General features: G+C 39.8%; 1 protein-coding gene across 10 annotated transcripts in view; it reads right to left on the bottom strand.

Annotated features, from left to right (window-relative positions):
- Positions 1-6,896: 6,896 nt before the first annotated feature.
- Spata6l (spermatogenesis associated 6 like) overlaps positions 6,897-15,305 on the bottom strand; it is a 61,908-nt gene continuing 53,499 nt past the window's right edge. For 6 of the 10 annotated variants that reach the window (XM_074051943.1, XM_074051939.1, XM_074051937.1 and 3 more), the window contains 3 exons: positions 12,966-13,056; positions 12,314-12,415; positions 6,897-8,122 (listed from right to left, as the gene is read on the bottom strand). In XM_074051943.1, coding sequence (XP_073908044.1) covers positions 12,326-12,415; positions 12,966-13,056 — 181 coding nt within the window. In that variant the 3' untranslated portion in view covers positions 6,897-8,122; positions 12,314-12,325. Of the gene's footprint in view, positions 8,123-12,313; positions 12,416-12,965; positions 13,061-15,305 lie in introns of those variants that run through there. The other 4 variants (XM_074051946.1, XM_074051941.1, XM_074051945.1 and 1 more) reach the window with 2 other exon arrangements.

Raw genomic sequence — 15,305 nt, 5'->3', positions numbered from 1 at the left:
AACTGGATAAGGACATGACAAAAAGAAAAAGAAAAGACCAAGTTTCTGCATGAACATAGATGCAAAAACTGTCACTAAAATACTTACAAACCAAATTCAACAATACCTTAAAAAGATCATACACCATGATCAAGTTGGCTTCATTCCAGGGACATAAGGCTGGTTCAACATGTGCAAATCAATAAATATAATACACCACACAAACAGAATAAAGGACAAAACTCACAGATCATCTCAGTAGACACAGAAAAAACATTTGACAAAATTCAATATCCCTTCATGATAAAAGCTCTGAAGAAAACAGGAATAGAAGGAACATAATAAAGACTATGTATGATGAAGCTATGGCCAACACTGTACTAGGTGAGGAAAAACTGAGACCGTTTTCTCTACAGTCAGGAGCAAGATAAAGCTGTCCACTCTCTTCAATGTCATTCAATACAGAGACTGAATTCTTGGAGAAATAAGGCAAAAGAAGGAAAGAAAAGGGGTACAAATAGGAAAGATGTCAAAAATTATGCTTATTTGCAGATGATAAAAACATAAAGAGAGACTCCACCAAAAAAACCTCTTAGATCTGGAGCTGGAAGCATAACTCAAGTGGTAAAGCAGCTATCCAGCAAGTGTGAGGCCCTAAGTTCAAACCCCAGTACTGCCAAGGGAAAAAAAAACAAAAAACAAAAACGCTTAGATCTGATAAACATTTTCAGCAAAGCACCATGATACAACATTAACATACAAAAATCAGTAATACTGGGTGCCCATGGCTCATGCCTATAATCCTGGCTACTTGGGAGCCTGATATTGGGAGGATTGCAGTTCTAGGCCAGCCCGAGCAAACAGTTCACTAAATTCCATCTCCAAAATAACCAGACAAAAATGGACTGGAGGTGTGGTTCAAGTGGCAGAGCTCCTGATTTGTAAACATGAAGCCATGAGCTCAAAGCCCAGGCCCACCATTAAAAAAAATCAGTAGCCTTTCAGCTTTTCTATATACCAATAATGAACAAAGTGAGAAAGAAATCAGGAAAACAATCCCATTCATAATCACCTCAAAAAAAATTAAATACCTAGGAATAAACCTAACAAAGGAGGTGATTACAATGAAAACTATAAAATCTTGAAGAAAGAAATTGAAGTAGACACTAGAAGATCGAAAGACTTCCCATGTTCATGGATAAGCAAAATTAACATTATGGAAATGGCTGTACTATTGAAAGCATTCTACAAATTCAATGGAATCCCCATAAAAATTCCAATGTCATTTTTCACAGAAAAAGAAAAATCAATCCTAAAATTTATATGGAAACACAAAAGACCCTGAAGAGCCTAAGCAATCTTGAGAAAAATGAGCAATGCTGGAGGTAACACAATACTTGACTTCAAATTATACTATATAGCCATAGTAACAACAACAAAAAAAAAGCATGGAACTGGCACAAAAACAGACACAGACCAAGAAACAGAATAGAAGATCCAAAAATAAGCCCACACAGCGACAGCCATATGATTTTTGACAAAGGTGCCAAAAACCATATGTTGGAGAACAGACAGCCTCTTCACCAAATGGTGTTGAGAAAACTGGATATCCACACATACAAGACTGAAGCTATACCCCTATCTTTCACCCAGTACAAAAAATTAATTCAAAGTGAATCAAAGTTTTGAATGTAAAGACTAAAACAGAGGGATGACTCTTGAAGATTTAGGAATAGGTAATGCCTTTCTGAGTAAAACTCCAATTGCCAGGAAATAGCCTACAGAATGACGAAAATCTTTGCCAGCTATTCATCAGATAAAGGACTAATATCCATAATATATAAAGAGCTCTAAAAATTTAAATGCCAAAAGAACAACAATCAAATTAATAAATGGGCAAATGAATTGGATTGCTTTCAAAAGAAGAAGTTACAGCTGGTGAAGTGGCTCAAGTGGTAGAGTACCTGCCTAGCAAGCATGAAGCCCTGAGTTCAAACCCCAGCACCAGCACAAAAAAAAAAAGGAGAAATACAAATGGCCAACAATTAAGGGAAGAAATGTTTAACATCCTTACTCATATAGGAAATAAAAATTAAAACTACACTTAGATTCCATCTTGCCCCAGTCAGAATGGTAATCATCAAGAAAACAAACAACAACAAATGCTGGTAAGAATGCAGGGGGAAAAGGAACCCTCATACCCTGTTGGTGGGGATGTAAATCAGTGCAGCCACCATGGAAATCAATAGGGAGGTTCCTTGAGAAGCTAAATAGAACTATCCTGTGATTCCGCTACGGCATATTTATTCCGAGCATATATCCAAAGGAATGTAAGTCTGCCTACAATTGAGATACTTAACACCCATGTTTTTAGCAGCACTAGTCACAATAGCCAAACTGTGGAATCAACCTAGGTGTCTGTCAACTGACAAATGAATAAAGAAAATGTGATACATGTGTGTGTGTATGTGTGTGTGTGTGTGTGTGTGTGTGTGTGTAAACATTGGAGTATTATTCTTCAGCCATAAAGAAGAATGAAATTATGTTGTTTGCGAGAAAATGGATTAAAAGTTGGAAGTCAGCTGGGCATGGTGGTGAAGGCCTGTTATTCCAGCACTTGGAAGACAGACACAGGAGGATCATGAGTTCAAGGACAGCCTGGGTAAATACCAAGTTTGTGGCCAGCCTGGGCTACATTGGAAGACCCTGTCTCAGAAAAAAAAAAAAACTGATTATCCTTTCTAATCATTTCATTTGCTATAACCACATTTACTCCTTCAAATGCCCTCATCCATATTTTCCCATTCTAGCAAAGATTAATTTAAAATGTGTCTGCATTATTCTCCCATCACCTACAGGCCTAATCTCACCTCCTTTATGATCATATCCCTCTCCCCTCATATCAACTTGAAATCCTTCATTCAAAACCCAATTCTTCTAGACAATCTGTTCCAAAACTAGTCAGGAACATGTCAGAATAAACACTGGAACCCTATTTCTCTTTTCTTTTTCTTACCACATTTTTTGGACTACAGATTGCTGTTTGTTCATGGGCCTCCATTTCCTCCTATTCAGTAATACTTTATTCCCCTGCTGTCTTGGGCTTCCAACCCCCACAATTATCTGGAAACCCCAAGGTAACCAATGCCCTACTTGTGAAATCCAAAAGGCATTTTCCCAAGCATCAATATTTACTCTTCTGCAATATTTCACCTTTAAAATAAGTTGCTTCATGATTTCTTCCCATGCCTATGATGTTTCATCAGCCATTTTCTGTGACCCACATGCCATGTTTAGACTTTATTACTCTTGTTTCCAGACTTCTTCAATGGCCTCCTTAGAACCTTACTGCCACCATTCTCTACCCACTTCCAAACTATCATGAGCAAGATTGTCAATTCATACTGTACTTTCTCACTCCCAAACTCTTTGTGTCTATAGCACAAAATCTAAAATACCAGGTCTAATATTTAAGACACTTCAGAAGATATGCCCAGAAGACATTTCCTTCCCCATATAACACCCTTCATTATCCCTCCCCAATTACCTCACTTCTCCCAAACTTCTTTTCTACCAGTTCTTCCTATTCTGCAATGTTGAAGAAAAATTATTGACCCTAGTCCCAAGACCTCAGTGTTTCTTACCTCCTGGAATGTATAGAAGTAATAGTATCTTGGTACATAAACAGGTATTACCTTATATTAATAAGTTAGTCAATACAGGACTTAATTATAAAGTAATGGAACTGAGTTCCATAACCTCATTTAAATCAGTATCATTATTTTATATTATTAAGCAGGAGTAAACAGCTTTATGTGGCCACAGAACCTTTTGTTGTTTTAGATTTGAATTTCAGGAATATGAACATCTGTGGGAGCAGGGGATGGGGGGAGTTAAACTGTCCATTTCACTCCAGTTCCTACCACCCATTATTACAAAACCCACTTCAGCTGACAGTCACAAATTCTGCTTCTTCTGAAGACATCTGAGTTTACAATAGTTTCTAAAACATCTCATTGCCCTAGTAAGTCTGGAAACTCCAGGAGGATACAGGTTGTATCTTATACCCCTAGCATGACCCCGTCCTTCCCACAGGATCCAGTTCTATACTGAGTACATAGTAGGCACTTCGTAAGTACAAGTTGATGGAGCCACACAAGGCTGCGCAATCAATTTGGTTGTCAGGACTGGGAGACCACATGATTCAATGAACAAAGGACGTCATCATGCGCCTGAGTTAAACTTTCTTCCCTTACGCAATGCCAATGAGCTTTCATGATGAGTTCACACCATGACTCAAGCACTTCCAGCAATAACACCTACTGCTTACAATCTGTTCCTGGAAGTCATCCCACTAAAACAGGTGTGATATTTATCTCAGTTCAAAATACCAATTTAAGTGTGTGTCAGTTCCTGGAGGACAAGGAACAGGGAGGATTATTTTGAAGTGAGGGGGAAGGAGAACTTCCTAAAAATGCTATTTACAAACATAGTATTCCAATGGCAGGAAATAAGAACAGAAAGCACCTCTTGTTGACCTAAACCAAGAAGTGATGAATGTCATTCTAATAACTGTTAGAGACCTTAGTAGCCCTGTCACTCTGATTGAAGTGCTGAGTATTTTAAATGCTCAGATAGAATTGCTAGGATGCCCTAGCCACAGGGGAAGACTCATGACAACCAAGAGGCAGTAGAAGGTAGTCGAGAGACCACGAAGTTTAGAAAAAAGAGGGTTTGAAAATTGGCTCTGACACTTGTTTGGCTGAGCCTTAGTGTCCTTAGCAAGAAAATGGGGGAAATAATGTTTTCCCTAAATAATTAAATGAAGTGAGAATAAGAATGGCTAACAGTGAGTGCTCTTTTTGTGTGAGGCATTGATTTAATGTGCTTTTAAAGTGTGTCATCCATTTACGACATTACAAAGCAAATAGTATCACTACCTCCACTTTACACATAAGGACACTCAAGCATAACGAGGTTCAATTATTTGCCCAAAGCTCTCTGTAAATGGTATCTAAATCCATGTGCTCCTGCTCCCAAATCCTCAGTTTTCACACTTATATTTTAATGCTCATATGAAGCCCTGGATGCAGCGCATGGCAAACCCAGACACTAAGTAAAGGAATGAGTGAATGATAAAAGGGGTATAGGGGAAGGAAGACCATTAGCTCCATCTCTTTCCAGGGCCCCCAAAGGTAGATGATAAGGTCTCTAAAAGACTGTGACTCTCCCAAAATCCCCAAAGTTGCCCTTGTCCTGCCCCTCTATGGAAGAACTTAGAACAAATCACCTTCCAAACTCACCCAGGCTATTCAAGACATGCAATGACACACCTTAGCTGGTTTAAGAACATCCCCAACCAATCACATCAAAAGCTCAAGCCCCTCTACACATGTGTATGACAACTCTGCCTTGCCAGGGGTCTCTCTTCCCTCTCTTCATTTGAAGTCCTAATCTAGATCTGTGTCTCAGGGGCCTAGAGGCTCCTGAATTCCTTTCACTATTTCTGGGACAGGCCTTGGGAACCCTCATCACTGTTGTCTCAGTGTTCCTAGTGGTATCGAGATAGAGATAAAACCCCCAATCTCTGCACCATGTGAGCCTTCCACACATACAAACCAAACCCAGATATACATATGTTGTGTTCTGTCTGCTCTGTTGGTTCCCACGGTCTTGGAGAGGAGACAAAACTGTGTGGCACCACAGAACCACACAGAGTGAATGCACTCCAGCAGGTGATTCTTTGGGGTTGACAAGGAAAGGTGATATTTTACTATGAACTACAAGGTACTTTGAAAATAAAGATAAGAAGCCAGATGTGGTGGTGCACACCTGTAATCTCAGCACTCAGGAACAGAGGCCGGAGGATCACAAGTTCAGGTTAGCCTGGGTTATATAGGGAGTTCAAAGCCAGAGTGAGCTACACAGCAAGAATGTCTCAAAAAAACAAGGGTTGGGGATGTAGTTCAGTGGTAGCACACTTGAGTAGCATGAACAGGGTCCTGGGTTTGATTCCCAGCACTGTAAGAAAACAAAAAGAAAAAATATGTACTTATAGGGATGCTGATGGATCAATTTAAAAGATGTTGAATCCCAAGGGGAAATTTTGGACTTGGAACTCCTCATTCTGCTAAAGAGGCTGTGTCAACCCAGTCATCCAAAAACATCCCATTTGCTCCAAGGAAGAGCTCTTGTCCTAGATCTGACCCAAGCTGTGGGTCAAATTCCTTAGTTCTAAAGGTAAAACTAAGCATAGGTTCTTTCCTTTGATAAGTAATATAAATTTATTGTCATAATTTGACCACCTCAGACCCAGTGTGGAGGACAGAAGGGCCCTAGACTCAGGTAGTCTTATCATTGTTGGCAGGATGCTCAGCACAAGAGAAGAAAGGAGAGAGAAGGTTCTTTCCAAAACTTGAATGTCTTATAGTGCTGGGATGGTTCCCCCACCAGGGAAGGGCAGCAGCCCCATCTGGCAATGATAGCATATTTACTGGATTAAAAGGCATGTCCTACTCAGATTATAGCCAGTTCCTTTAATGGTTCTGACTGAGTGGAGTCATGGCTATATTAAGAACGGCCCAGCATTAAGGAGCTAGGCTGAACTCATATACACAACTCATCAGATTATAAACTTAAAACCAACCAACTCTTCTATATCAGTCATATCATCCAATTTTTATCTCTTTTATACTTCAGGACCTATAGACTTCACCTAGACTGATGACCATACAGAAACAGTCTTTATGTATAGCTTTTGCTTAGAGGGCCCAGATTTCACATAAGAGACTGTCCCAGGATCCTCTGCAAACTGACACCCCATGAAGTATGCTTGTAAAATATGGTTGAGGATTTGACAGATCTGCAATGGTGAAAGTCAAGAAAGGAATTATAAACTGAAGTAAGACAGGTAGGAATTCTTTTTACGATGTTTAATGACAGATCTTTCCACAGTAATCCAAACCTCAATACATCAACAAAATTATTCACGCTATTACACACTCCAAAAGCAAAATACCTGAATTGCAATCCTGGCCCCCATATAACTCCTCAAAGCTTAATCCCTTGAGAAATAAAAAGTCAAAATCCAAGTAATTTAAACAGTAGAATTAGCAGATCAGAAAGTGAGGAGGGAAGCATTCAGTGAGAAAAACGGAAATGACCTCTAATAAAAGTGGGCATTTTGGATCTGCACCCAAATGTCCCTCTAGTCTCCCTTCCTCCTGTCTTCATCCTCTTCCTCCTCGCTCAAACTGTGAAGCATTTCATAAAGGCACACTAATTTAAAATCTGGTTTTGGCAGTCCTTCCTGTGGGACCTATTTTCTTAAAGCAGTTATTTCAGAAAAATATTTGAGGAAGGTTTTGTTCCTGACCAATATTTATCAAGAATTGCTTGAAGCTGGACCTGGGGATGCCACCTCTAATCCCAGCAATTGGGAGCCTGAGGTAGGAGGAGCTTGAATCTAGGCTATATAGCAAGACCCTGCCTCAAAAATATTGCTAGAAAAAGGAGAGTAATTTAAACTACAGTCCAAAAAAAAAAAAGTCTCCTTTTACAAATTTACCTTTAAAAACAAGATACAAATTCTCTAGATGTAATGCTGTCTTTTCCTTGGTTTTAAGGAGACTTCATGTAAATCAAGCCCAACACTAAAAATAAATAAATAATAAAAACATATGTATCAAATAGAGAAAAATCAGGTTGACAGCCTTTTCCTGGAGGATTTATCAGGTTATTCCTCTAGCTCTAAAAATGTAAAACATTTTTATTAGAATTTTTTTTTAATTTCTTTTATTCGTATGTGCATACAATGTTTGGGTCATTTCTCCCCCCTTCCCCTTTATTAGAATTCTAAAAAGTGCTTACCTAAAAGTGCTTTTCAATTTCATGCTCAAAACAAACACACAAACAAAATAGGAATTTTCCACATGACAAAAAAATGTGAGCCCCAAACAGCAAAAACTTTAATCAACTCTTACTTGAGCATAAAAGACTGAGTAAGGGATTTGATTTAAAGGGGATTAGACACCAGCAACTCAATAGAGACAACAAAGATTGTTGTTCATTTCTCCATGGATGTGTCAGTTATCTTGATGAGTGAGCTCTTCTTGATCCTCCTTCAGTGTTCATTTATTTTCCCCTGCAAAATTTGAAACATCACATACTGCATGTGATACTGACAATAAGGCACACCATCAACAAAGTCAAAGAGAAAAAGATGAATTAACACTACCCTAATCTTGGCCTGGAACTCTGCCTTGGGCTCACTTGGGCTCACTTGGGCTCACTTGACCCTCTTCTCCTACATTCCCTGGTTTTAAGGGGAGTTGGAAAATAAGGCAATGTGCACCTGTTACAATCTTGGGCAAGTTATTTGACCTCTTTGTATATCAGGATGATGACACTCAGAGTATTACCTCCCAGTATTATTGTACGGAGTTAGTATAATTCTTGGGGCAGAGTAAATGTGCCAGAACTTGCTAGGTGTTATTGAGATGAACTGTTAACTGTGTTCCAATCAATTGTGTTCTACAGAACAATTACTGGTGAGCATAGAAGGGGTCAAGAATGGAATTGGGGATGTTCTGAATCTCCCATCCTCAAAAAACTCACAGTCTACTGCAGATTCTCCATCCTAAATGTGTATCAGAATTTCCTAAAGAACTCATAAAAATACCAGTGTTGGGCACCACTTGTAGAGACTCAAGTTAAACTGGTCTGGAGTCTAGGCATTAGAATTTTTCAGTTTCCCAGGTTCTAATGTTTAGTGAGGATTGCTGGCCCAGTAATTTGCCTTGTGACTTGGGTGTATGATCACTGCTGGTTTAATCTGTTGAACTCTGAAAGGACCGGGAGCTTCTAAGACAAAGACAGGTATATAATTATCCGTTACATCATTCCCCCAAAGTCACCAAATGACAAATTCCACAGAAGGAATGCCAACCAAATCAGAGAGGGTAGGCCTTGAATGGTGAAGGATGGTTTCAATAGCTGAGGCTGGTTTTCTTTCAGTTTGGGTGGTAATGAAGATGTAGGGGCACTATGAAAGGAAGAAAAATGACTCTTGCCCAGTGGCAACAGGAGAGATTACAAGCCATCCCAGCCACTGTCTTAGTTGCTAGAGACCTAGTGAACTATGACAGAATCAGAAACCAGCACTTTAACAAATTTTTCTTTTATCTTTTTTTTTAATTGGTATATTTCCTTTTTTGCTATTATTGAATTTTAGAAAAGGTATAAGGCTACAATTCTTGCTGTGTCTGGGGAAATCCTGAGCTGCCTACTTCACTGACCATCCAGTTGGAAGCACAACAAAGAGCTTGGCTCCCTGTTTCAGCTTCAGGCCAGCCACATGGTAGAGTCTGGGACCACAGGCAGATTTCACAATTCAGTGGAATCAGCACAGTATGGTCGGTCTCCCATCCCTGAACAGAAGGTGGAAGACCTGACTCTGCTGAGGGACCAGGAATTTCACAGAGGTGGCCTCGTAAGGCCCTCCCTCCATGGAAATGGATTCTCAGTTAGTACACCTGACACAGGCAGTCATCTCATGCCCTTGGTAAGGACTGTGGCATAAGAGCAATCATGTCTTCCAGGAGAACTAGGGATAATCTAAGGAGTTTTGCAGGGGTTGTGGAACTTTTTGTTTATTGGAGGGGTTTTTTTTGGGGGGGGGGGCTTGTAAAATTCACCATTTTAAGTATGCAAAGGGTAATTGGTTTTATACCCTAAGTACCAAGTCCCAAAACATCCAGAACAAGGGGGAAAAGATGTATTCTAACCCTTTCTACCCACTTCTTCCTCCCAATTTCCTGTCTCTACCTAGTAAGACAATGGACTCATTGTTTTTTGGTTCAAAATCCCTAACATTTATGTAGCTAAAACTCTACTTTTTCTTTTTCTTGGATCTTGTGATCACTGGGATACCAGGAGGTAGGGAGCACAAAGTGAAAGACCTGCTGTGGAAAAGGAAGGGCAGGAACTGGTGCTCTCACTGTGTGTTCTCTGGAATCTGTCCTCCTGACCCACAGGATGCCTCTAGCTGTCCCATTTTTATCTACTTGACCTTGCTTATTTGGATCTTCCCCAGGTTCACTGGGCTACTCATAATGCACTGTTTGCTCAAGACTTGTCAGAGTCCCCTGGCATTGTTTGTTTGTTTGTTTATAACCAGGAGAAACTTCCCTAGCACAGCCCTCCAAGATCCTTGTCTCACTAGGAATCCATAATTCGAGAAGTAGGGCTAGTCAAAGGACAGAATGCAGAGTTTCCAGGAAAGGCCCATGAACACATTCCAAACCAGTGAGAGGTGACTGCTGTTTATGTAGGAAATCCATTTTCCAAGACAAAATTTATGGGGGTTTTGTTACATCTTCTCAGTCTCCTCATGTCAGTGTCCACATATCAGTTGGTTCAGGGCTTTCTGTAACTCGATGTTACCTATGTTGAAATTCAATGCAATTTGGCATTTGTAATTACGTGGGCTATATTCTGTGTAACAACCTAATAAAAGCCGAGATAACTGTTCTCACAACCAGAGATTAAGTAGCCCAGAATCCATCCTTTAATCTACCAAGCAGAATGTTCTAAAGTAAAAGCCAACAGAATGGACAATTGTTGAGCTGTCCTCCACACTCCTCTGGGCCAAAGGTGGGGAGCCCCAGCCAGCCCTGGAACAAGGTGATTTGTGTCCTAAAGTACAAGTGACCCTCAAGCCAGACTATCAGGAGGCTGACTGTAGTGAAAACCTAACAGGTCATCCCAATACTCCATTATTGCCTAAAAAGACTCATAATTATTTTGATGTTGCTGTGGTGAAGATCACATAATACAACACTATCAGATCCTAGTGGGGGACATTGGAGGGCAGTGTCCAAACTCTGCTTGGTTGCCAAAAGGCTCTTATTTACACCCTTGCACTTTCTTTCTTCCCAGAGTTCTCCTACCTACCATGAGTTTTGGAAAAGCAACAGAATGCAACGGTTAAGAGCATGGTCTCTGAGGCCACCCTATCCAGGTTCATGTTATTTGTCCCACCACTCACCAACCATGTCACTTTAAGCAAGGTACATAACCTCTCTGTACCTCAGTTTCCCTATCTGTAAAGTGGAACTAATAATAGTACTCATCTCAAAGAGCTGTTGTGCGAGCTAAATATTAACTCATTTAGCCCACGTGGAATATGTGCACAACTTCTTGGCCCTTAGGAAGCATTTAATAAGAAAGACTGGAATGAAATGTCTCAGCATATTATATTTAGGAAAATTTAAAACATTTATTATTTACATAAAGACCAAATATGATAAGTCTATTCTAAGTATTGTTTGTCATCCCACAGTATGGAACTGTCACATGTTACTATAATGATGCATGTTAAAATGATGAAGTTACTGCACACTAGCTGGATTTATAACTCAGCCACTTAAAAAATAAGTGAGAAATCACATTGGGGTGGGGAAGAGTGGAAAGTTGTCAGCAGGATGCAGAACAGGAGTTCTCAGCTTTACTCCCATCTACAAAAATCCAACTTGCACTATGGAAGGAAGAGGTACTAGCACACTGGGCCTCGGGTATGGATGGGAAATAAGAGAACACCTGAGAAATGACATGCCACAATATGGCCAACTACTTTGCTACATGTCTGACTAATTAGTTCTAGACTTGCCTTGTTATCTCATTCAACATTCACTTATAAGAACTGTTTACTAAGCAGAAACCACAGTGGAGAGTCAATGATGCAAGGACTGCAGCAGAGTGGGAAGGCAGGATCTTGTTCAGAACATACACCCAGTAGGTGTGACTGGAAAGTTAAATGGTATTTGTGTATTATGCAAATGCTGGGTGTAAAGTAGCAAGAGACAGAGACACAGCTCTAATATCATGAAGATTTCATCCTAGTAGAAAAGATTGATTTTAAACAGCAGTAATAAAAACTGTCATACTTTATGAAAGAAAAGTGCAGAGTGCTAAATGGTATATGGAGGAAGGAGTGTCATGGAAGGTCACAGACCTGAAGGATAAACAATGTCACCCAGTCAGAGCCAGGAAGAATTATTCCAGTTGGAGAAAGCAACATGTGCAAAAGCCCTAAGGCAGAAAAGGACTTGTGGTCAAATTGCTGAATGATGTCTGAGTGTCTCTTAGATAAAGAGCCACTGAGGAGTAGGACAAGAGAGAGCTGGCAGACATGTACTATTGCTGTTTTACTGTGTGAAGGAAGAACATAGTCCTAGGTCTCCTACCACATTTTCTACTTACTTCACTGCTAGCAGGAAACTGAAATTCTTTTAGCAAATCAAGACAAGAAGAAGTACTTAACCTGCTTACTTACATAAGACAGCCATTAAAAATGTCTCTGTTCATGTGATGGGTATTTCTTCAGAGGGTAGCTTGGGTCTCCAAATACATCATTTACTTTGAAGACAGAATCATCCTATAACAAAACACATCCAGCAACTGCATTACCCATAATGTAATAGAGATCAATAACCAGATGTGTAGCTTTTTGCACATAACAGGTATGTGCATCTCATATTTGCCATATATAGGGGTTCACTATGTATGTGTGTATGTAGGTTGGTTTCCTTCCTTCCTTTCTTCTTTCCTCCCCTTCTTCCCTCCCTCCTTTTCTATCTTCATTTTAAAGGAATTTACTTGAAAAGGCTGGGAATTAAAGGAAAGCCAATGACTTTACAGAGAGGAAGTAAAACAATTCACTACTCCCATGATAATGGTAATCAGTATTTACTTATAAGTATCATGCTATCATCTAGTCTATGTCAGTACTGGTCAAGATGACCAATTCAACTACATGGCATGGTTAACTCCAGCCACTGAGGGCACTGGTAACCTTTCATTTAATTCAATTGGTATCACAATTTTACATTTCTGTGATTACTTGATTAGTCCACCTCCCCCATTCTGTTGCAAGTTCAAGTTCCCATATTTGTCAACAAAGACCTAGTTTCATCAGAAACCCTAACCTTTGGCTGCTGCTGAGCTCTGTGTGATGTCAGAAGATTGCATATCCTTTCATGGATCTTCTTCCACGTGGACTGAGAACTAGGATGGAACCTGCCTAACAGAGTAAACATAGTGGAGTATTATGGAGAAACTAAAAATGACACTCAGAGTATATAATAATATGGGTCAATACCTAAAACTAATCATAAGAAAAAACATCAAGATGCAAAACAGTACATAAGGTGTGACTCAATGCCTTTATTAAACTATGCATAAGGAAAGCACTGGGAAACAAAAATAACCAAGATATTAAAAATGGTTGTTTGGGTATGTGACTATGAATGAGTAATTCTTCTTTGGAAATATCTTTCAGATATTTCTCTACTGAACAAATCCTGCTTTTTCATGTAAATTTTTACATTCAAATGTTTCATATAAAATCTAATCTCTTCTACCACAAGGATTTTATTTTATATCTCATTTATTTTAGGTCACCCAGATCCCAAAGTTAACCACCAGCCTGACAGTGTCTTTCAAGTCCCCAAATGTAGTGTTTTTTCTTTGTCTTCCATAGGCATTCACCAATACTGTTCCCTCTGCCTACAATCCCACTTCCTCCCAACTCCTATCCCTATTCTTAACTCCTAACCACTCTCTAGGGCATGAGTAACAAATCCTAAATACTGAGTTATAACTAAGCAATTTGATCATGAAAACTATAGCTACTATTTCCTAAAAATGCCTAAAGAATTTCAGCAATTCAAACAAAATCATTATTTTCTATTAATATACAATAAACATCAAAAATGACAGGAGCATTTGGGAGCCTATTCTGACTGCTATGCTAATGCCTGCCCCCCTGGGCAGTTGCTTCGCATGGTTCAGGCCCCAACAACCTCCCTTCACAACTGTCTCTGTAACAAGCATGTCCCAGTGGTTTCCATGGAGACAAAGCCAAGAGTAAGACTGTACACTAATCCATTACCAACCCAGGAAAACAATTTGCAACAAATGAGAGCACCCCCAAAACACTGTTGTGCTTTTAAAAAGACCACATACATGATTTCTATACTGCTCTCGGAATTTTGAAGAGGAACAGAACTATTTTGAAGTTATAAATAAAGCTAGCATTTAAAAATAGCCACCACCTAGACAATGCACATGCCTTCTCGTAGGTCTTGAGAGTATCAAAGTAATTAATGCAATTACACACAATGCAAATGCATACATCTTTATGTTCCAGGAAATCTATTCCACATCTGAGAGTCATTCTCTAAGGATGATGAGCCAATAGACAGGAGCAGTGCTGTGTCTTTATTATAGACTTCTATGTGTGAGTCACCTTCTCCTTGTGCAGAAGGAGGAGTGAGGATGGTTGTTGAAGGCATGTGACACTATCCAGATGGTGGAGATGAACAGCACCTCAAGAGTGTTCCTCCCTCTGTTGGGAATACCAAAGGATAGTTAAAGGGCTTTGCACTTCTCATAAAAACCTTGAGCTGATTCTCATTCCAAAATTGATCTCCCCACTCATCCCTGTGACCTTGGCCCTTACTCCTTACACCTCTTAAGAGGTGTTTCTGGTGCACCCTTGAGATATGGGCACTGAGGGACTGGTCCTGATGATACTAATGTGAAAGCAACAGTCAGTGAAGTGGAGACAGAGTTTGCAACCCCTAATGTCCCAGAAGCCTATTTTGGGGGTCACTCTAAAGGTCTCTGGGGAATGGAGTCTTTTACCCAGCATATGAAGGACATAGCCTTCATTCGAAACTGCTATCTGAAAAAATAATACCTTTAGATCCACTCCTCTGGAATTAAGGTGACCAACCATCTTGGCCTGCCCAGGAATCAGGACTTTCCCAGGAAACAGGACTATTCAGAATAAAGCCAGAACAGCCATGGACAAACTGGATAACCTTTCTATGGCCATGTTATTCTTTGTCATTGCAGATTATGGCCTTATTTACAAACTCATAGTCCAATTAGGTCCAAAGTTAACTATTTGAAGTGACTTTGTGCACACAATATTTGCTGCCTCATCCTAGATATCCGATAAAACTCTGATCAGCTGTTAAGTCTCATCTTCCTGAAGTTACCTTTGCCACCACCCTTGACTAAACATTCAAAAGCTCCATGTTGCCTTGCAAGAAAAAGTTCAGCCTTTCTCGATGGCTACCAAGGTCCTCCCTTAGACCTTTAAGCCCTGGTACCCACTATTCCCCCAAATTAAAGTGCTGAACACTGACAGTGTCCCTACCTTCTCCCTTGCCATCATCATCCCCTTTCATTAACTTTATCATAAACCAATCTCCTCCCTTTAGGGCCCACATGAAAATATCACTTCCTCCATAAAATAT

This window comes from Castor canadensis, chromosome 13, assembly GCF_047511655.1.
Source record: "Castor canadensis chromosome 13, mCasCan1.hap1v2, whole genome shotgun sequence".
Lineage (NCBI taxonomy): Eukaryota > Metazoa > Chordata > Mammalia > Rodentia > Castoridae > Castor > Castor canadensis.
The sequence above is the reverse complement of the archived record's forward strand: the minus strand, read 5'-3'. Positions and strand labels throughout refer to the sequence as shown.